General features: G+C 38.4%; 5 protein-coding genes across 5 annotated transcripts; 3 read left to right on the top strand and 2 right to left on the bottom strand.

Moving 5' to 3' along the window:
- Window positions 1–5838: 5838 nt before the first annotated feature.
- LOC17876546 (vesicle-associated protein 4-1) lies at window positions 5839–7931 on the bottom strand. The gene is made up of 7 exons (XM_006280891.2): window positions 7488–7931; window positions 7212–7282; window positions 6965–7046; window positions 6753–6874; window positions 6436–6513; window positions 6237–6356; window positions 5839–6144 (listed from the first exon to the last, which is right to left on the bottom strand). Exons 1-7 carry the CDS (start codon window positions 7759–7761, stop codon window positions 6082–6084), a joined length of 810 nt encoding a protein of 269 aa, XP_006280953.1. The 5' UTR covers window positions 7762–7931; the 3' UTR covers window positions 5839–6081.
- Window positions 7932–8850: 919 nt separating this feature from the next.
- On the top strand, window positions 8851–11607 carry LOC17877344 (stomatin-like protein 2, mitochondrial). The gene is made up of 10 exons (XM_006280501.2): window positions 8851–9095; window positions 9193–9327; window positions 9463–9706; window positions 9810–9959; window positions 10197–10254; window positions 10335–10427; window positions 10600–10698; window positions 10773–10864; window positions 11154–11213; window positions 11305–11607. The coding sequence occupies exons 1-10, from the start codon at window positions 8932–8934 to the stop codon at window positions 11443–11445; spliced, it is 1236 nt and encodes a 411-aa protein (XP_006280563.1). The 5' UTR covers window positions 8851–8931; the 3' UTR covers window positions 11446–11607.
- Window positions 11608–11874: 267 nt separating this feature from the next.
- Window positions 11875–12686, top strand: LOC17876855 (proteoglycan 4). Its single transcript, XM_006281413.2, has 2 exons — window positions 11875–12156; window positions 12244–12686. The coding sequence occupies exons 1-2, from the start codon at window positions 12046–12048 to the stop codon at window positions 12523–12525; spliced, it is 393 nt and encodes a 130-aa protein (XP_006281475.1). The 5' UTR covers window positions 11875–12045; the 3' UTR covers window positions 12526–12686.
- A 174-nt stretch (window positions 12687–12860) lies between these two features.
- On the top strand, window positions 12861–17307 carry LOC17876216 (endonuclease MutS2). The gene is made up of 18 exons (XM_006282067.2): window positions 12861–13118; window positions 13216–13344; window positions 13430–13597; window positions 13700–13783; window positions 13869–13919; window positions 14088–14144; window positions 14232–14314; window positions 14487–14610; window positions 14702–14761; window positions 14873–15121; window positions 15247–15397; window positions 15532–15659; window positions 15801–15848; window positions 15943–16073; window positions 16158–16240; window positions 16349–16523; window positions 16663–16937; window positions 17022–17307. The coding sequence occupies exons 1-18, from the start codon at window positions 12876–12878 to the stop codon at window positions 17180–17182; spliced, it is 2400 nt and encodes a 799-aa protein (XP_006282129.1). The 5' UTR covers window positions 12861–12875; the 3' UTR covers window positions 17183–17307.
- On the bottom strand, window positions 17207–19654 carry LOC17876139 (homogentisate 1,2-dioxygenase). The gene is made up of 9 exons (XM_006280341.2): window positions 19413–19654; window positions 19090–19320; window positions 18925–19004; window positions 18578–18745; window positions 18307–18482; window positions 18151–18220; window positions 17891–18045; window positions 17726–17809; window positions 17207–17626 (listed from the first exon to the last, which is right to left on the bottom strand). The coding sequence occupies exons 1-9, from the start codon at window positions 19646–19648 to the stop codon at window positions 17396–17398; spliced, it is 1431 nt and encodes a 476-aa protein (XP_006280403.1). The 5' UTR covers window positions 19649–19654; the 3' UTR covers window positions 17207–17395.
- Between the last annotated feature and the right edge of the window lie 114 nt (window positions 19655–19768).

The raw sequence follows: 19768 nt of genomic DNA, 5'->3' as shown, positions 1-19768 counted from the left end.
GTGTTTAGTGATATTATGTGTTTATGGTGGTGAAGCACTTTGTTATATATATATTGTATGGTTCGAATTTATTTAAAATCTTTGTTATATAGAAAGAATGGTATTTTATTTCCTTTATTTGTTCGTCCATATATAATGGGAAAATGAATATACATATATTAGCTTTCGATTGACGCACACGATACGAATACGATGGGCGGGGGCCATGTTTTTGTTCCTTTCGGCCCTCTTTCATGAAATTGATGAGATACGATTTTTCTTATAATTAGTGTTTTATGGTAAAGTCTTTATTTAGTTTATGAAAAAAGGAAGAAACAATGCATGGACATAATTATGTGTTTTTAGACGTTCTTGTCGATATCTTTAAGGATTTTGTTTTTCTGATTGGTGACAGGTTTTATGAAAACAGTTTCTTTATCATAGGGATATATTGAGGTTGCAAACATATACTGGTTTAGTGAAGGGATTAAGAGACAGTGACACATTATACATTCGTTAGAAATGTTTTTTAGTGACAACAACTTTAAAGTTTTCAAATGATTTTTTAAACGATACGAATGAAATTAAATGCTAATTAATATTGCTGTATGGTTTACAAATAATGGGAAGTTACGGTAATCAATTAAACGATTGGTTATTCAGAATTTTTATCATTAATGATGTACGTGTTTTACAAGTCTTTAGGTTGGAGTAGATGATGTTAAACTTAGTAGAATGGATGATGTTAAAAACAGTGTGCTTCTGATCTACGAGTTTACGTTTCAAGCACGTAGTATAATATAAACACCCGAACGACTCAATTGAGATTTAGTAGAATATTATTCATGGAAATAAATATGACATTATAATATTTTGGTACGTGTATATATAAGATGTCGTTTAATAAGATTAATAAGGATTTGACGTTAACTAAAGAAAAAATATAAGAAACGAAGAGGAGGTAGAGGAGGGAGAGTGTTCTTCTGGGGTTGAAAGCATCAGCCCTTCTAGTGTAAAAAAGACTGAGGAGAAGCCACCAGATGAAGAAGGGAGTTTCATTAAGGTGCTATCTAAGAGTCAGAAGAAAAAGCTTAGGGCCAAACTCAAAAATGGTCCTCTGCCTGCGGGAAGGTTTTCCTTCCGTCACTAGTTACTATCATTATCACTTTTTGTAATGCTGATGTTTTGTTGGAATGTAAGAGGGATTAATGATCCAGATAAGCAGCAGCGGTTTAGAACTTGGTGCCAGCAACAACGACCATTTTTTGGTTGTCTTTTGGAGACTCACGTTTTGGAGCTCAATGCGCAGTCGGTCTTGAAAAAGATCCTGCCGGGCTGGAGTCTCATCTCAAATTATGAACACTCCCATATAGGGAGAATTTGGGTTGTTTGTAGTCAAGCTGTGAAGATTATGGTCTATAGGAAAACCCGTCAACACATCACGTGCGGTATTTCCTGTCTTGACAAAGATTTAAACTTCACAGTGTCTTTTGTTTATGGAGCTAACCTAAGGCATGAAAGAGGTGCTCTTTGGAATGATCTTGTGGATATGTCATCAAGCACACCCCTAAGAAACTCTCCTTGGCTTGTGCTTGGAGATTTCAATCAAACTCTCCTTCCTGAAGAGCACTCTAGAAGGGAGGACTATGATGTCTACTTGGGAGGCTGTAGAGAACTTCAGAGATGCTTGAATGATTCCGGGCTCATGGACCTGCCTTATCATGGACCTGTTTACACTTGGTGGAATCATCAGCAAAACACTCCAGTTGCTGAGAAACTGGACAGAATGTTGGGGAACGTTGATTGGCTTGCTACTTTCCCTAATGTTACAGCAACATTTGAGGAACCTCTTTTCTCAGACCATGCTTCCTGCTGTATTAGGTTCCAAGAACAAGGGCCAAGGAAAATTAGACCATTTCGGTTCAATCACCACCTAATACAGCATGAAAGTTTTCTTCAAGTGGTACAAGACAGCTGGTTCTCTTCAGATGAGGTTGGTATTCCTATGATGCAGATTAGCAGAAAGCTTAAACGGCTGAAAGGGAAGCTTAGAGAGCTTAATAAATCGGCTTTCTCGGGGATTGAAAACAGAGTGAGAGTGGCTCTAGCAGACCTCAAAGCAGCACAAGCAGAAATGTTTCTGTCACCCTCTCCAGAGATTGCTAATGTTGAACGGAAGGCTTTCTTATCTTGGCAATCCCTCTCTAAGGCTGAAGCAACGTTCTTGCACCAGAAATCAGGCATTAAGTGGATCATGGATGGTGATGAAAACACAAGCTTCTTCCACAAGAGTGTGGTGCTAAAAAACGCTTTCAGTGGAATAAAGCGTCTTAAGCTGGAGGATGGAACGGTCATTACTGATAATGAGTCCATAAAGACTGCTTGTGTTGAGTATTACACATCTCTTTTTGGTACTTCAAGCGCCACTCCTTGCCTCAGAACGTGCATTCAATCAATTCATCCTTTCTGGTGTTCTGAAGAGCAACGAGTTTGCTTAGATAAATGTTTTTCAGCTGCAGAAATTAAAGCAGAATTCTTTGCTCTCCCTAAAGACAAAGCTCCAGGACCAGATGGGTATACAGGAGAATTTTTTAGGCATTGCTGGGAGATTGTTGGTGAAGATATCACTAAGGCAGTCCAGTATTTCTTCACTCATGGAAAAATGGAACCAAGCTGGAACTCTACGGCTATTACTATGATAGCAAAGGTGACTAATGCTGAAGCTGTTTCAGAGTATAGACCAATCTCTTGCCTTAATGCTGTCTATAAGGTAATCTCAAAACTGCTATCAAACAGACTTCAGAATATCCTCCCTGAGATGATACAAGAGAACCAAACTGCCTTCATAAAAGAGAGGCAGATTGTTGAGAATGTCCTGCTGGCTTCGGAGCTCGTCCAAGGGTACAATAATCAAGGTATCTCAAATCGAGGTATGTTAAAGATCGATCTAAGGAAAGCTTTTGACTCCATTGAGTGGAGCTTCATCCTTGATATTTTAGCAGCAACAAACTTCCCAAGTAAGTTTATCCACTGGATCAGTCAATGCATAAAGACATCTAGATTCTCTATTTCTGTCAATGGGGAACTATGTGGATACTTCAAAGGGAAGAAAGGGCTTAGGCAGGGGGATCCCTTATCGCCTTACCTATTTGTGATTGGAATGGATATCTTCTCTCGCCTTCTGGACCTGAGATTTCAAGCTGGACAGATTGGATTTCACCCCAAAGCTACAAACCCTAATGTCACTCACCTTATCTTTGCGGATGACGTGATGTTATTCTTTGATGGAAAAAATTCATCTTTGCAGGCTATTGTGGACCTACTTGAGTATTTTTCTAATATCTCAGGATTGGTTATGAATCGGAATAAAACAGATCTATTCCTTGCTGGTTCTACTGCGTCGGCTCAAGATGCTCTTAGTTCTCGGTATGGTTTCTCCCTTGGAACTCTCCCAGTCAGATACCTTGGCCTTCCCCTATTGCCAAACCCGCTTACAAGAGCTGACTGTGAGCCGCTTTTGCAAAAGATCAGACAAAGGCTTCATTCGTGGCAGAATAGGCACCTTTCTTATGCAGGGAGACTACAGCTACTCACTTCAGTAATCCAAAGCACTATCTCCTACTGGTGCGCAGCCTTCATTCTCCCAGCAAAGTGTATCAAAGACATAGAAAAGCTTTGTAGGAAGTTTTTATGGTCTGGGTCCTCTGAAGTTCCTAAGCAAGCAAAAGTAAGCTGGAAGCAAGTTTGTACTCCAAAATCAGAAGGTGGTCTAGGTCTGAAAGATTTGAAGTCATGGAACAGAATCTTTGGACTTAAACTGGTTTGGCAGCTTTTCTCTACTTCTGGTTCTCTCTGGGTTGCCTGGTGTAGGAAAAAAAAGCTAGGAAGGAAATGTTTTTGGAGACTCCAGCAAAATAGTCAAAGATCTTCAATGTGGAAGCAACTGCTCAAACTTAGAGACATTGCTAAAACTTTCCTCTCTTGCAAAATTGGCGATGGAACTTCGTGCTCCTTCTGGTTTGATAATTGGACACCCTTTGGTGATCTAATTACTTTCTTGGGGCCAGAGGCACATCGACGAATGGGGCTCCCTTTAGACTCAACAGTGGCCAAGGCTCGTTCTACCAATGGATGGATTTTCAGGGGTGCACGCACTAACAATGCTCAGCTCCTCCTTTCCCATCTCGCTGAGATTGATATTCAACCGGATGTTAAAGACATCTACTTATGGGCAAAGCCGAATGGAGAGCCTCAACAGCGCTTCAACTTCTATGACACTTGGGTTCTTTGTAAGGCCCCTTCTCAGGAGGTTAGCTGGCACAAGCAGGTCTGGTTTTCTGGAGCTATCCCAAAATACTCGTTCATAATGTGGTTGTGCTGTCTAGATAGAATGCCAACTCTCTCAAGACTGAGAAATTGGGGAATTGTGGAGGATGACAGGTGTTTCCTTTGTGAAATTTATTTTGAAACAAGGGATCACTTATTCCTTACTTGTCCTTATAGCCACGATTTATGGAGATGGTGCTTGGAAAAAATGAGAATTCCATTCACAAGGCTCACTACTTGGGAACGCCTCCTCATGTGGCTGCGATCGCCTAACTCTGATGAAAAAATGGCTTCTATGAAACTCATCGTCGCTCAAGAAGTGATCTACACCTTATGGCATGAGAGAAATGCGCGCATCTATACCAACATCCGCACTCCGGTTGAAGGTTTGTTCCTCCCTCTTGATAGGAGAATTCGTAACACTTGTCTGGCGAGAATCGACATCCCAAGGCTTCAAGGCTTGCTCGCAATTTGGTTTCGAAATCTCTCTATCTAGCTCTATTTTCTGCTTTCTCATTAAGGTCCTTGTACCGGGTTTGTTCATCCCGTGTTTCGTTATTGCTATGGCACCTATTACCTAAACTATGTAATCGATTATTTATATAAAACCAGAAATTTTATTAAAAAAAAATATAAGAAACGAAGAATAATGTAATGTTGGTTATGCAATTTGGCCGAAAGCTACATAAAGCGACATGAAAATTAACCGACACCTCTAGTTGTCTTTGTTCCTTCATTATTCCCACGAGTCGATTTCTTCACACCTTTTTTCTTTCGAATATAAAATATTCTACTAATTAAAACACATAATCTAACTTTAGTTTATCATTGTGTTCCTTAATCAGCTTTCTATTCTACCAACATTTTTTTTGGATACCACGTGAAATCTTACATCTCATTTCCTTCTACTGTTCCGATTACAAAGAAATATGATTGTTTATTGTTTTTTAGCGTACAAAGTCGAAGAAAATGGTTAGAGAGTTACGTGTTTTCAAAGGTTTTAATAAGAACAAGATATTCTTAATTATTCTCTTCATTCTTTGGCGGCTATATGTCATTCAGTTTATTCTCATGAATTTTTTAATAGAGAAAATTAGTAAAGTTTAGCTTTTATAAGAAGAAAGATTATAGTATGAAAGACCAGATTAGCCGGAACCAACTTAAACGTTGAGAATGCAATTACTACGTTTTATTGTTGCATCTTACATATATACTCAAGTACTCCACTAATCTGCATCGTAGTTTCTAAATGCAAGGAGCAAAAGTAGCACACATCAAACTCAGTGTTTGGGTATTAGTCTTTTGGTTGATAGGTCATCATTCTTGTGGTTTGTGGTGGGTATCAGTCAGACTTAGTTTGTGGACAGTATAGTTCGATAGGAAAAAAAACACGAACAAGACCACTTCCAAAGTCTTGTCTAATAAAGGCCCAATAAGGTGAAAATTGAGCCTATCTATCCATCTATATATTCGTAAGTTTGTGTGATGTTACAATCAAATTGGATCATAGTTCCACAAAGCAAACTTTTCAACTTCCATACGTAAAACGAAATTGGATTAAACCGAAACAAAATTTGATGGAAAAGAGTAAATACCGCAGCAAGCATACAAACAAACAGAGACATACAAGAACCACAAAGTTATCGTCTAGAGATAAATACATAACCGTGGGATAATTAATTATGTACAGATGCAGAAGTTGAATAAGAAGAAGACGAGCTTCTTTTACCTCCGCTATAATAAGCCTATAACAATTCGATATTTGCTCTCTGCCTTTTAGGACGACGAATCTACGGCTTCCACTTGTTGCCGAGCAAGGTACTTCTCTCTTCTCTCCTTCTGATATGTGACAAAAACTTTGGTGAGTACAAAATGGGATTCATTTAAAGAAACAGAGTTAAACACGAACAGAGCCGGTTAGATTATAATACCCATTCGTCTATGACAAGACCCTCCCCGACCACACGAGGCCCTGTCTCTGGTGGAGGCTTCTTTCTCGCTTCAACTGCAGCTTCAGCTTCATCCAGTTGACGTTTCAGTTTCTCCATTGCCTGATCATTACATCGTAATTCTCCTTATCTAAATGTTCAAACCAAAAAATCTATAAGTTACAGCACTAAAAAATCTTACCGCACTTGGGCCTTCCGCATCAAGAAAAATGACCCGAAGAACCCTCTCCACTGTTACTTCATTCTTTTGCTCATCAAACTGCATGATAAACACCACAAAATGCATCATCTAAAAACATGCTAGAACTAGATGACTCCTAACATCCTCTGCCTAAAACTCAGAAGGAGATTGCTTATTCCTTGACAACCAATTGCATTGCATTAGCCTATTAAGAGCCATGTGACTAACAAAATGCATTCTAAGATTGAACAATAAAATTTTCAACAATGGACATCTGAAGAAACTAACAAGAGATAGAAAGGAGCGACATAACATACCAACTCAGGTACATACTCTACTCCTGGTTTCACTTTTAGGCTCATAATCTTAAACTTAACCTTGCTCTTCTGGTTCAACTGCTGTTTTTCATTGTTCTCTGGGTGTTCAACAAACTTGAACACTGCACATGAACATTTACAAGAAGCAATAATCAGAGTCTGTGTATGCAAAACCCAAAAAAATGACATATTTTTTCAAAGAGTCTCATTACCAGTAGCAAAAACACTCTCTCCTGGAGCCAGAACACCACCGGGAGGACGCATGTAACAACTTTTGGGCGCCGTTGTTTGAAACTAAAACAAGAGAACATAGAGTAGAGAGACTTAGACAGAAAAAAACAAAGTCAACAACAAGTCAACTCCTCTACCAAAAAAACTGCGTAGTTTGCTGACTTGTGAATGGTAAACAAAGAGCAAAGCTGATGTTCAGATATATGATACATACAACTTCTCCATTACCTTAAATGCAGTATGAGATTTGCTTGTATTTTTAAGCTTGATTGCGCTGCGCACTTGCTTACCAGGTTCATCTGAAACAAACACAAAATACAAATTCTTAGCTTAGCACTTGATTACGTTTCAATCTGTATTAACTATGAGAGAGAGCTTCTAAAGAATCCTAATGTTCATAACTTCGATTCTCTAACTACAATCAGAACTCAGAACCAAAATCAACCAATTTTACTATCCGAAATCAAGCTAAATCGACGGAAGAAGCTAACTACAGAAACATACAAGGGAAATAGAGATAGCTGGAAGGATCTAATCGGAGACGCCGACGAGCCGGGAGAAGTGATCTGGCGACGGAAGACATAGTCAAGGAAGGCTTAGAGACGGGGGAAACATCCGTATTCCAATGTCCATGACGGCTACGGTAGTTCTGGCTTGGGTTCTGTGTAGAAGACGAAGAAGTGTTGCTTCTCCTCTGCCAAAACGGACATAGCTTGAAGAGCTTCTTCTTTTTCTTCTCTTCCACCACACTAGGATTCTGACGGTCACCGATCGTCATCTGAATCAATCAATTTTCCCGGTAACCGGAGAAACAAACTTCGAAGTTTCTGAAATAATCTTTTTGTTTTCTAGGAAGAGAGACAAATTGGTGTGAATTTCAAAGAAGCGAAGAAGAAGACTAAAGAGAGACCAACAAAAACAAAATGGCGTTTTGTTTTGGCGTTTTACTCCTTTACTGCGTCTGCGTGAGGGTCACGAGTTTGTTTTAAATCGGATTTCAGATTTTATTTTATAGTAGTTTATAAGTTTTTAGTGAAGTCCGTGTTGTGTGGGTTGGTGTGAAAACGAGTTTTTGACAAATATAGAAAATAAAAGTCTTCAAGAGACGGGGTTGCCATTTTTATTTAAGGAATTGAAAAAATTTAAGTGATTCGTTGTTTGGTTGGTTGTGAATTTAATTGTTTCATTCGTTGTTGTTGTTGTTGTGTTTGCATTTGGTTGGTACTAAAAGGCTTAACGTAGACCTTTGGATTTGCATTTTCAGTACTCACAATAGTGTTTTTGGTTGCACTTGTATGATGTGTATCAGTAGTACATTGAGATTATGGGCTTGGGTCTATACATTACATTCTTTTGGACCGACGACATAGTAGCATTTTAATATTTCGTTGTGTTAGGAAATTCGAATTTTTTTTTTTCTATAACACCAAAATGTTCAACACGTTTTAGAAAAAGGAAAGTAAGTTTTTTCAAATTTAATCTAAAACAGGAAAGATATTTATAATTAGCTATTGCCATATGATTTTATATACATTATAAAATTTTATAACTTGCCAAAAAAATTTCCAAGGAAACACATGTGACAAATCTTATCTTTAAAAATTAACACATGTTTAGACAACATGATAAAGGTTTATTCATAAAAGTCATAGGGTTTTTATTAGCTTGTCATAACAAATTCTTGATAAACAAGAAAAATAATAATTGAAAAACAATGGAAAAATCTCTCAATCTTTGTTTTGACCCTTCTCCAAGTATGTTCACGTTTTTGGTTTCCTTGATTTTAAAACCGCTTCTCCAAGTAATTTTTTTTTGTTTATATAATATGGTCAACCCGACGAATTTAAATTAAAAAAAAAAAAAAAACCTTCAAGAAACAATTAAGAAAGAAAAAGAAAAAAAGATTTTAAAGAGGTTTTAGTTTTTCAGAGTTACTTAGCTCTAAGAGATGAATCAGCTCGCTCTTGCAAGATCCGGTGGTTACACCGCCGCCGTCAAGTTCCTCCCTGTGCTTTCCGCTGCTCTTCCGAGGGTCCTATCATCCCTCGCCGCCGCATCCACCACCACCTCCGTCCGCAACTTCAGTTCTACCGGAAGTCCTCTCACCACCAGGTCTGTTTAACCTTACGATTTCGTATACATTCTGTGAAATTTGTTCGGTGTTTTGTGTTGATTTCGTTTTGTGTAATGTTTTTTTATTTATTTGTAGCAACCAACTCAAGAAGCCGTCGTCGCCATCAAAATCCCCCGCATCCAGGTTTCTTCATCAATCTACCGGAGCTACTCCGCCGCAGCAGTTTTCCGGCGTTCGCAACTTCTCCTCTCCCAGCAGTTCTTTCGACGGGTATGTTAGACCTTGTGATCTTCGTTAATAGCTGTTTGAAATGTGGATTTGAGTTCCGATTTTAGTAGGAACTTTTAGGATTTGATTTGGTTAGGTTGGATTTAACGGATCGTCGCTGAAATTATTTGTGTGTAGCTACCACATTGATCCGCCGACTAACTGGGGGATCAGAATCGTTCCGGAGAGGAAAGCTTGTGTGATTGAGCGGTTTGGTAAATACGTCAAGACTTTGCCGTCGGGGATTCACTTCCTTGTTCCGCTTGTGGATCGTATTGCTTATGTTCATTCTCTGAAGGAGGAAGCGATTCCTATTGGTAACCAGACTGCGATTACAAAGGATAACGTTAGCATCCACATCGATGGTGTTCTATACGTTAAGGTTTATCCTCGTTTCATATCCTCTGGCCATTTTTGTTCTAAACTTTGTTTTTCTACCTATTTGCTTCTGTCGATTTGGTTATTGATTCTTGAGGTTCTTGCAGATTGTGGATCCTAAGCTGGCCTCTTACGGTGTTGAGAATCCAATCTATGCTGTTGTCCAGTTGGCTCAGACTACAATGCGTAGTGAGCTTGGTAAAATTACTCTTGACAAGACTTTTGAGGAACGGGACACTCTCAATGAGAAGATTGTGGTATGCTCTCTTTGTTTCTGGTTCAGTTTTTAGTGTACTTGAGCTTCGTTTCAAATTGAAAACTGATTGTTTAACCGTGTTGTCCATTTCATTATAGCTGGTTATGTGCGTTTGAGTTTTAGTTCTCTTAGATAAGGGTATTGTAGTTTATGTGTTGTGGAATGCATTATGCATTTGTAGTTTATGTGTTGGATACCGGAAGCATCTTTACATTTTGAAATGTAATCATTCTTGCAGGAAGCCATCAATGTTGCTGCAAAAGACTGGGGTCTTCAGTGCCTTCGTTATGAGATCAGTGAGTTAATTTTCTGTTGAGTCTTTGCTGGTGTTTGCTGGATACCCTTTTGGCCTTGTATCTAATACATGTATATCCAGGGGATATCATGCCTCCTAATGGAGTGAGAGTTGCTATGGAAATGCAAGCTGAAGCTGAACGTAGAAAGAGAGCCCAGATTCTCGAGTCTGAAGGTATCCATGATAGTTTATGTTCTGGGATTGAAACTATGTGCCTGCTACTGCTCATTTCGTTCAAATTCCTTGATCAAAGCTACCAATTTCCCTTTTCTAATTTATTTACAATTAGAAAACAATAAATCCTGATTAAATTGTTCCTCATAATCTGCTATACTAAATTTAACAGGAGAACGTCAAGCCCATATCAACAGAGCTGATGGTAAGAAAAGTTCTGTAATCTTGGAATCAGAAGCTGCACAGATGGACCAAGTCAATCGAGCTCAAGGTTAGTATTTAGTAAGCATTTAAGTTTGGAAAACTTGAACTCATATATTAATAACACGTGGAGCCATTCATCAGGTGAGGCCCAAGCAATATTAGCTAAAGCAAAAGCAACTGCCGAAGGACTGGCCATGGTATCTCAATCCCTCAAGGCAACTGGTGGAATGGAGGTGAGTTGTTTCTAAGCATGGTTTCCTGAAATTTGAGATTAATGAACTAACTTGATTACTTCGGTGTTAATACTGTTTTATCAGATTGTTAGTTAATACATAAGTGTTTATTGCTCTACTTAACCCTTGAAATGTGAATGCATTATACCATCTAATCTGTTTTCCCATAAATGATTCTCTCTAGATTTTGAATAAACATTTTAGTGGCTTAATGAACTTGCAAATGTTAACTTGTTTTGCTTTCGAAATTGATACCTCATATGCTTTAAAATCATGGTGAAATATGCAGGCTGCGGGTTTGAGAGTTGCAGAGCAGTATATGCATGCTTTTGGCAACATTGCTAAAGAGGTAAACACAATATTACTTGATCCAAGCTACTTTCTAATCTCGTATTATCCTTGGGGATTTTCTAATAGAGTTGTATTTTTGTTCTTGTTAGGGTACAACATTGCTGCTACCGAGTTCTGCTGATAATCCTGCTAGCATGATCGCTCAAGCTATGAGTATGTACAAAGGCCTTGTCAACAAAGGTGCCAACAGCGGCTTAACAGAATGCTCTGTTGTTGAAAAACTTGACTAGAAGCTATGTTAGCTGAACCTTAGGGAATAATAATTCTTTTGACTTGTGAAGGCTTTTGTAGCCATTATCAGCTTTTTCTTTTCATAAACCATTTTGCAAAACTAGAAAACATATATAAAATCAAATTTGTGAAAGAGATTTTGCACCATATTTGGTCTTTAATGTTCGCTTATCTACTCTTTATGTTTTCTTTTATAACTTTGTTGTTATTGGCGAAAATCTAATTGGCACAGGAAGAGTTTTGGTTAGAACCAAAAACATAAGAGCGGTTGAGAGGATACAAGGTTTGTGTTTTCTCCTGATGAATAGGTCGTTGACAGAGAAGAGCCTTAAAGAATCTAAGGTGACATGAATTTTTTTAGCCTTTTTCCTGAAATAGGTTTGTGTTGGTTTGTAAACACAAACCCACTATATATATCGCTTTGTTGTCTTCTGCTACATTTGCTCAGCCTCTAATAAAGAAAACAAAAGAAACAGTTTTGGCTTCTTGAAAGGAATCAGAAAAAAGGAGTTTCATCTTTTTTAGCTCCACAGTTCTTCCCATTGTGTAAATTTGTTTGTTTGTTTTTGTTTCAAACCGATTTCTTTTCTATAAACACCATGGGAGGCTGTGCGAGCAAACCAAAGGAGTCTGATATCCTTGAAGCCTCTGCCACTACCGAAAAGGTTGTCGTCGAGTCCAAGAACGTTGAATCCGAGGCTGTACCTCAGGTTTGTAGCTCTAATCGCTTCTTTATCTGTTTTGTCTATGTTTTGAGTGAAAGATATGTGATTCTTTTTGTGCTTTCTTATTAACAGGAGAAGGCAGATGAAGTTGTCGCAGAGAAGAAGGAAGAGTCTGCTGGAGAAGTAGCAGAGACACCAAAGGAAGCTGAGCCAGCCAAGCCTGCAGAGGCTGAACCAGCAAAGCCTGTCGAGGCTGAGCAAGCCAAGCCTGCTGAGGCTGAGCCAGCTCCAGAGGTGGTGAAGACCGAAGAAGCTGCCGTGGAAGCTGTTAAGGAGACTGAGCCAACAAAACAAGAGGAGGCTGCAGCAGCCAATGACACCAAAACCAACGAAGAGCCTCTTGTAACCCTTTAATTAAAATTCAGTTTCATTTCTCAAACCCCACTACCGTTGTAAAATCAAAAATCTGTAATATCCATATGTTTCTCACCACTGTTGTTGTATTGTTATTGTTACCACATGTACGTAATTATGAAACAATAGACTTGTGATATATATTTGTGTGACTTGCTACCTCTTGAAAACATCTTCACATTGTTATGTTATGGTTTCTGTTTTATAGTATTTGTGCAATAACATCAAATAACAAAATCTTCTTTGTCAAGATAAGGTTCACAAATATGATGAAATTGGGAAGATTTGGTTGATTGAAATTGGATTGTTATTACAATTCTTCTCTGAAACTTAAGGAGAGAAAACAAAAAATGCAGACTTTATCGGTAGCTTTCAGCAACTGTGCCCTGGTGATAAGATACTCTTTGGGAAACAGAAACAGTGTTGTTAATCTTAGTTCAATTTCTTCGTCATCATCTTCACCTGCTCCCACTCTTGTTTGCCGATCAAAATCAAAATCTCAAACCGATAGCTTAAGAGTGTTGGAATGGGACAAGCTCTGCGATGTTGTCGCTTCTTTTGCTCGTACTTCTTTAGGTCGCGAAACTACCAAGGTTTGATTTTTTTTTTTTTTTTTGGGTTTTCTTCTATATGTAGCTGTTGATGGTTCCTCTGCTTTGAACTTACATGGACGACATTGCTGGTTTTCAGAAACAGCTTTGGTCTCTAGACCAGAGTTTCGATGAAAGTTTGAAGCTTTTGGATGAAACAGATGCCGCCATTCAAATGCTTCAACATGGTTCCTTCTGTCTTGATCTCTCCAGTATTCATATCTCCTTGGTAAATTCATCATCCTCAATCTCTGAAGTGATAATTTTTTAAATGTATTGTATAGTTTCTGATGTGAATACTGATTTGTGTGAAGGTTGAATCGGGAATTCGTCATGCTCGGAGGAGGCTTTCCTTACGAGCAGACCAAGCACTTGAAGTGGCTTCTCTTCTTCGGTTCTTTGATAATTTGCAGCTTGATTTGAAAGCTGCCATTAAGCAAGATGGAGACTGGTACAAGCGGTTTATGCCTCTATCTGAATTGGTATTTGCTGTTTTTGTTTCTTTCAAATATTTTTACTCTTTTTAACTTTAACCTTGTGGTGGCCTCACATTCACTTTGTGTTTCCTTACACCTATCTTGCAGATAATGCACCCTGTGATTAATAGATCATTTATCAAGTTAGTTGAACAAGTTATAGATCCTGATGGTACAATCAAAGATTCCGCGGTTTGTTCTTATGCTGTCTCACCTGCTTTTGACTACATTTTCAAGAGGCATGATCCTTATATTGAACGCATCTTTATTGTTTCAGAGTAGTACCCTTAGACAATCACGTGAAAGAGTGCAAACACTTGAAAGAAAGGTTAATTTAGTTTTTCTCTGTAACTGTGAATTGAAGATTGTCAAAACAGTTTTTGATTTTGCTTTGATATCTTGCTCTTTGAATATATCTTGGTTACTATATACATGTCTTGAGCAAGATATCTTTTAAAGTTATATATTCTGAAACCTTCCTGCTGTCTCCTTTCAGCTACAGCAACTGCTGGATGCTATTATAAGGAGCCAAAAGGATGACGAATCTGTCATGGTAAGCATTCTCTTAAACTGGCCGTAAAGGAGCAAATCTTCATTTTTTATAAGCTGGCCCTATTGATTATTCGAAACAAAATTCCAGGTAGCGTCTGAAATTGATGGAAGATGGTGCATACAAATGAGCTCAAATCAGCTAGCTTCTGTTAATGGTCTTTTGCTTTCCAGGTAACAATTGAATTTGTAGATTTCAGTTAGCAAAGAAGATTCATAATTTTAGATTGAAATTTGATTTATTAACAAAGAGTTCATTACCATTGACTAAGTTATTTAGAAGTTATGCTTGTCCTCTGGTGATTTATTTTCAAATTCTATCTCTTGAAGGTAATATTTGTTACAGTGGTTCAGGTGGAGGGACTGCGGCGGAGCCAATAGCTGCGGTCTCTATGAATGATGATCTTCAAAGTGCAAGAGCATCAGTTGCTAAGGCTGAGGCAGAAATTCTTTCAATGCTAACTGAAAAGGTAATTTTGTTAAGTTAGAATTCTAAATTTTTTCCTTGTTATTGTTTTCTGCTTGCTGACATTTTTGTTCAATTTGATGTAAGCAAAACAGATGCAAGTTGATCTTTATGATATCGAGGTAGTGTTGAGCTACTCGATTAAGCTGGATGTGGTAAGTATATGCTTTTATCACCAATCACTTCTCTTTCCATTAAAGCAAAAAAAATCTCAGCAACATGACCTTTCAAACATGAGGTTTATCGTGTATTTTTTTTCCGGCTAGATAAACGCTCGAGCAACTTACAGTCGTGCATATGATGGTGCACATCCTGATATATACTTGCCAGCTGAAGATGGGGTTGAATCTTTGTCTGCTGAAGAAAACCCACCGGAGAGTAACTTATCCAGTGAGGAATCGCATCCTAGAAAAGAATGGTTGCTGTATCTACCTAGATGTTATCATCCTCTATTGCTTCACCAACACAAGAAAAGCATAAGAAAGAAGCGGGAGACTGTAAAATATCATAAAACAGTAAGTTCGCCATGTTATGATCATTGAATATAGGGTTTAGGGTATATATATCATGTACCCTAAACCCTACCCTAAACCCTAAACCATATATTATGAAGTTAATAAATTCATGGTTGGTTTTTCAGGCAGACACGGTATTATCAGGAGCCCCGCCAATTCCAGCTGATTTCCAGATCTCTAATGGCACAAAAGTTTTGGTTATAACTGGTCCAAACACAGGAGGTAAAACCATTTGCTTAAAATCAGTTGGACTCGCTGCAATGATGGCAAAATCAGGTACGACATATGAAACTTGCAATATCTTCTGTGAGTTAAAAACTTGAACGAAAGATATAAATCCTTGGGAGAGAGTGAAAGATTTCAGAAACTTAATATTATATCAATTTAAATGATCGTAATGGTTTTTGTAGGTCTTTATGTTCTAGCAACTGAATCAGCACGCATACCTTGGTTTGACAACATTTATGCTGATATTGGTGATGAGCAGTCTTTGCTGCAGTCACTTTCTACCTTCTCTGGTCACTTGAAGCAAATTAGTGTAAGTCTGATTCTCGATTGTTATCAGTTTTGGTTAACCTTCCATCCGGTTTCGAATGATCATTTAATCATTTTGGAAGATGTAACTCTCTTGCTATGTAGGCAACTTATGTTTCTTATACTCTGAATGATTGACTTGCAGGAAATTCTTTCACACTCAACAAGCAGATCACTTGTGTTGTTAGATGAAGTAAGTTAAAAGATTTATCTCTTTTGGAAAAAGGGAAACAATGGGAAATGCATTACTTGAAAGAATATGCTTTGAACTCTTGCACTATTATCAGGTTGGAGCTGGAACAAATCCGCTAGAAGGAGCTGCATTAGGAATGGCGATTCTAGAATCTTTTGCAGAAAGCGGTTCTCTACTCACAATGGCAACTACACATCACGGAGAACTAAAGACGCTTAAATACAGGTTTTAAATGATCTTGCCATTCTTCTCGGATTATCCAAGGTTTTAAAGAGTTTTTACATCTTTTCCTTTCCGGATCTATTGTAGCAATTCTGCCTTTGAGAATGCTTGCATGGAGTTTGATGACCTGAACTTAAAACCCACTTTCAAAATCTTATGGGGAGTACCAGGTTTAGCTACAGGCTCATCTAGACTCTCAAATGATCAATTTGCTTACCCCTAAAATAGAATCAGAGTTAATATGCTTCAACAACCCACGTTTGAAAAACAATTGTCAGGTCGATCGAATGCAATAAACATAGCCGAAAGGTTGGGGCTTCCAAGTGATATCATCGGGAGTGCTCGTGAACTCTATGGCTCTGAAAGTGCTGAAATCAATGAGGTCATACTTGACATGGAACAGTACAAGCAAGAATATCAAAGACTTTTGAATGAGTCACGTGTTTATATAAGGTATGATTATCTACGGTTGTTTAAGAGATTAAACTACTGAAGAACTTATAAGTGATAAGATTTAAGACCTAAGAGTCAGGATTCAGGAACTGTACTCTCATATGAGCTTTATGTTTATGTTTTTCTCTTTTGGTTCTAGGCTCTCAAGAGAGTTTCATGAGAATCTACTCACAGCACAAAAGAACATTAACGACCATTCCACCAAAGAGAGACGAAAAATGAGACAAGAACTAACTCAGGCTGGTTCGATGACTCGTTCTACACTTCGCAGAACATTGCAACAGTTTCGCATATCTGCTGCACAATCTTCTCAGTCAAAGGTAGCTACGCAACTCCCAAAAAAAGTAGAAACGACTAAGGATGAAAATAGGGGAATTCGTTCATCGTCTGTGGTAGAGAGACGACCAATTTCTGGTATTTAAATAAGTTTAAGCCCTTTCAAAATAGCTATTATCTGGTTATGGTCTTTGAAGCTGAATCATGTTTCTGCATTAACAGAAGTTGCGGCTCAAAAGGTTCCTGAAGTTGGTAGCTCAGTATTTGTTTCATCTCTTGGCAAAAAAGCGACTGTTTTGAAAGTAGAACAGTCGAAGAAAGAGATCTTAGTGCAAGTAGGCATCATGAAGATGAAAGTGAAACTGACTGATGTTGTGGCCTGAATCTAAATGGCACGGTTATATTCATTAGTATCCAAACCAACACCGTTATATTAGCTTCAGAGTACAAATGATGTAATTAACATGATATGAAGAAACGTGACCTACTAATTACATGGTTCTTGTTCTATGCTTCTTTCTTATACAGGTATATGGTAAAGGACCTACAGGTCTATACAGACTGGATATTAAAGGTTTAGGAGAATAGTGTTTTCTTTACACTGAAGCTCGTGGCTCTTTCTCTGTTGGTTCGATATTTGTCTTGTTCAAGTCTATGCGTGAGAAATGGGACTTGAGGCCAATCCAACATTGGTAGTAGTCATGATCGAGGAAGGGAGACTCCAGAGCCCAATGACAGACTCTAGGTATCAAGGCTGATTCGAACATGAAAGCCATTGTACCTGTGAGTTTAGAAGGCGCCATTGCATTTACTCGAGCAATTGTCGCCTACGTAATAGTTATACAAAATGTTTCACACGCTTCAGACTTAAATTGTATTTCACATTCAGGGGTTAAAAGTGATCTCAGAGGAAAATGAAATGATACCTCGTATGTGGTAGTATCTGGACCATGAGGTGTCATACAGCTATGAAGGCTTGCACCACCAGGGAGAAATCCATCAGCTTTGGCCTGTGAGTTGTGAAGTCAGTTTACAGAGTTTTTCAGTAGCCAGCTAACGATTTGCAGAAGCAGGAACTTAAAGCAGTTTACCTCGTATGCACCGTAGATTAAACCCATAAATTCACTCATGCAGTTACGATGATAATAAGGAGGTCGAAAAGTATGCTCAGCAACCAACCATCGAGGAGGGAATATGACAAAATCAAGTAAGGCCACACCAGGTTTATCCGTTGGTGCTGTAAGAACTGAGAGAACAATAATTCCCCGAAAGAGTGTGATTAACAATAAAGAACCAGTAACCTATCCATAATGAAACAAAAATAAGAATAGATTCAGCTTAGAAGACCGACCTGTATTTACAGATGGATCTCCATGGTCTAGGAGGACGGCGTTGTATGGACAGAACTTCTGCAAGTCATACTGTAGATGGAAAAATGAAATCTTCAGACAAAAGTGTGTTAATTTTAAAAAGCTTATGCTCAATAAACATATAAACATGTATTCACCTTATAAGGCACGTAATTGCCATGCCAGGCGACCACATTGAATGGAGAAAAATCTTGCTTGGCAGTAAAGAGTTCACCACCAAACTTCTGAATAATGGTGTAGTCAGGCCTCACTGCATCTTCAAACCATGCCGTTGGTGCAAGAAAGTCTCTTGGTGCAGCAAGACCATTGGCACCTGTGTACATCCAACAATACAATTCCCACGGGACAGGCTTTTATAAACACAATCCAGGTTATTCAGGTTGAAAATCTAAAAGAACTCAAGAGTACCTATTGGTCCAAGATCAGGAAGCTGAAAATGAGCCCCATAAATTTCAGCAACATATCCTCGCGACTTCCCATCCGGTAAATCTATGGAGAAACGAAATCCTTGCGGTATGACAGCAATTTCACCAGGAGATACTAATAGCCTTCCACACTCAGTTTCAATCCATAGCCCTAAATAACCACTCAAAACATCAGAATCAATCAAGGCAGAATCTTGAATCCGTTGCCTTTACATGACTGCCTAAACTAACCATCAACAATTCATCTTAAATTCCTTACCAAATAAAAGATCTGAACTTTATAACAATGAATCTACACAAAATCAAAAAGCATGAAGACTACTAACTTACTTCCTGCTTGAGGAACTAACAAGAAATCACCATCAGCGTTACAAAATGCAGAGTCTTTCATTCCTTTGTTAGCCACATACCTTCAGAAAAGTTGAACACAAAGATCATTATTCTATCTATTATTAATCAAAACCCAAAATCAATTAGCAAAAGAGATCTCTCTACATGTGAATAGCGAATCCATGGCGAAGAAACGAGCTTCCAGCTCCACAAATAGTATATAACCCATCAACGAAATCAGTCGCAGATTCAGGAATATCCTCAGGTCTCCACCTAAGCTGAGTCGGATTCGTACGACTGTTCGATGCATCAAACTCACTCACAAGCTTCTTATGAGCTGGTACACGAGGCTTGAACGGTTCATGTGTAACCGATGGCTTGATCCGATACAGCCAACTGAAACAAAGATGAAAGATCAATTCAACAAAAATGATCCGAAATTTACAAATCAAAAGTTGAATTCAAAACAGTAATAGAAAAAAACGAACCTTCGTTGATTGAGCTTGCGAGGAGAAGTGAAAGAAGTACCGGAGATCTGCTCGGCGTAAAGACCGTAAGGACAAATAAGAGGACTGTTCTGATCTAACGGCAAAGCTCCGGCGATCGCTTCCGACGAGAAATGGTTACCGAAACCTGATTGATACTTTAACTCTTCAAGCTTCTTCTTCTTCACCTCTTCCATGGCTACTTCACATACACAACTGAGACGCGATGATCGATACATTCATATAACCAATAAACACGTGGGAGTGATGCTGACGTGGCACGTTGATCAAAGAAGAAGATACAAATAGCGTCTGATTTTAAAACTCTTTTTTCCTAATAATTCAAAATTTTAAAAATC

This window comes from Capsella rubella, unplaced genomic scaffold, assembly GCF_000375325.1.
Source record: "Capsella rubella cultivar Monte Gargano unplaced genomic scaffold, Caprub1_0 scaffold_8, whole genome shotgun sequence".
Lineage (NCBI taxonomy): Eukaryota > Viridiplantae > Streptophyta > Magnoliopsida > Brassicales > Brassicaceae > Capsella > Capsella rubella.
This window is presented reverse-complemented; position numbering and strand designations above follow the sequence as displayed.

Excerpts from the sequence above, each read along its gene's own strand:
- LOC17876546 (XM_006280891.2), bottom strand. The coding sequence starts at position 7,761 with ATGACGATCGGTGACCGTCAGAATCCTAGTGTGGTGGAAGAGAAGAAA. Across the intron at positions 7,047-7,211 it reads AATCTCATACTGCATTTAAG|TTTCAAACAACGGCGCCCAA; the intron begins GTAATGGAGAAG and ends CTCTTGTTTTAG. Across the intron at positions 6,145-6,236 it reads GTCTTGTCATAGACGAATGG|AAGGAGAGAAGAGAGAAGTA; the intron begins GTATTATAATCT and ends GTCACATATCAG.
- LOC17876139 (XM_006280341.2), bottom strand. The coding sequence starts at position 19,648 with ATGTATCGATCATCGCGTCTCAGTTGTGTATGTGAAGTAGCCATGGAA. Across the intron at positions 19,005-19,089 it reads CATGGATTCGCTATTCACAT|GTATGTGGCTAACAAAGGAA; the intron begins GTAGAGAGATCT and ends ACTTTTCTGAAG. Across the intron at positions 18,221-18,306 it reads GCAATTACGTGCCTTATAAG|TATGACTTGCAGAAGTTCTG; the intron begins GTGAATACATGT and ends TTCCATCTACAG.
- LOC17877344 (XM_006280501.2), top strand. The coding sequence starts at position 8,932 with ATGAATCAGCTCGCTCTTGCAAGATCCGGTGGTTACACCGCCGCCGTC. Across the intron at positions 9,960-10,196 it reads CTCTCAATGAGAAGATTGTG|GAAGCCATCAATGTTGCTGC; the intron begins GTATGCTCTCTT and ends TCATTCTTGCAG. Across the intron at positions 10,428-10,599 it reads CCAGATTCTCGAGTCTGAAG|GAGAACGTCAAGCCCATATC; the intron begins GTATCCATGATA and ends TAAATTTAACAG.
- LOC17876216 (XM_006282067.2), top strand. The coding sequence starts at position 12,876 with ATGCAGACTTTATCGGTAGCTTTCAGCAACTGTGCCCTGGTGATAAGA. Across the intron at positions 13,920-14,087 it reads TGCAAACACTTGAAAGAAAG|CTACAGCAACTGCTGGATGC; the intron begins GTTAATTTAGTT and ends GTCTCCTTTCAG. Across the intron at positions 14,611-14,701 it reads TTTCAATGCTAACTGAAAAG|ATGCAAGTTGATCTTTATGA; the intron begins GTAATTTTGTTA and ends TAAGCAAAACAG.
- LOC17876855 (XM_006281413.2), top strand. The coding sequence starts at position 12,046 with ATGGGAGGCTGTGCGAGCAAACCAAAGGAGTCTGATATCCTTGAAGCC. Across the intron at positions 12,157-12,243 it reads AATCCGAGGCTGTACCTCAG|GAGAAGGCAGATGAAGTTGT; the intron begins GTTTGTAGCTCT and ends TCTTATTAACAG.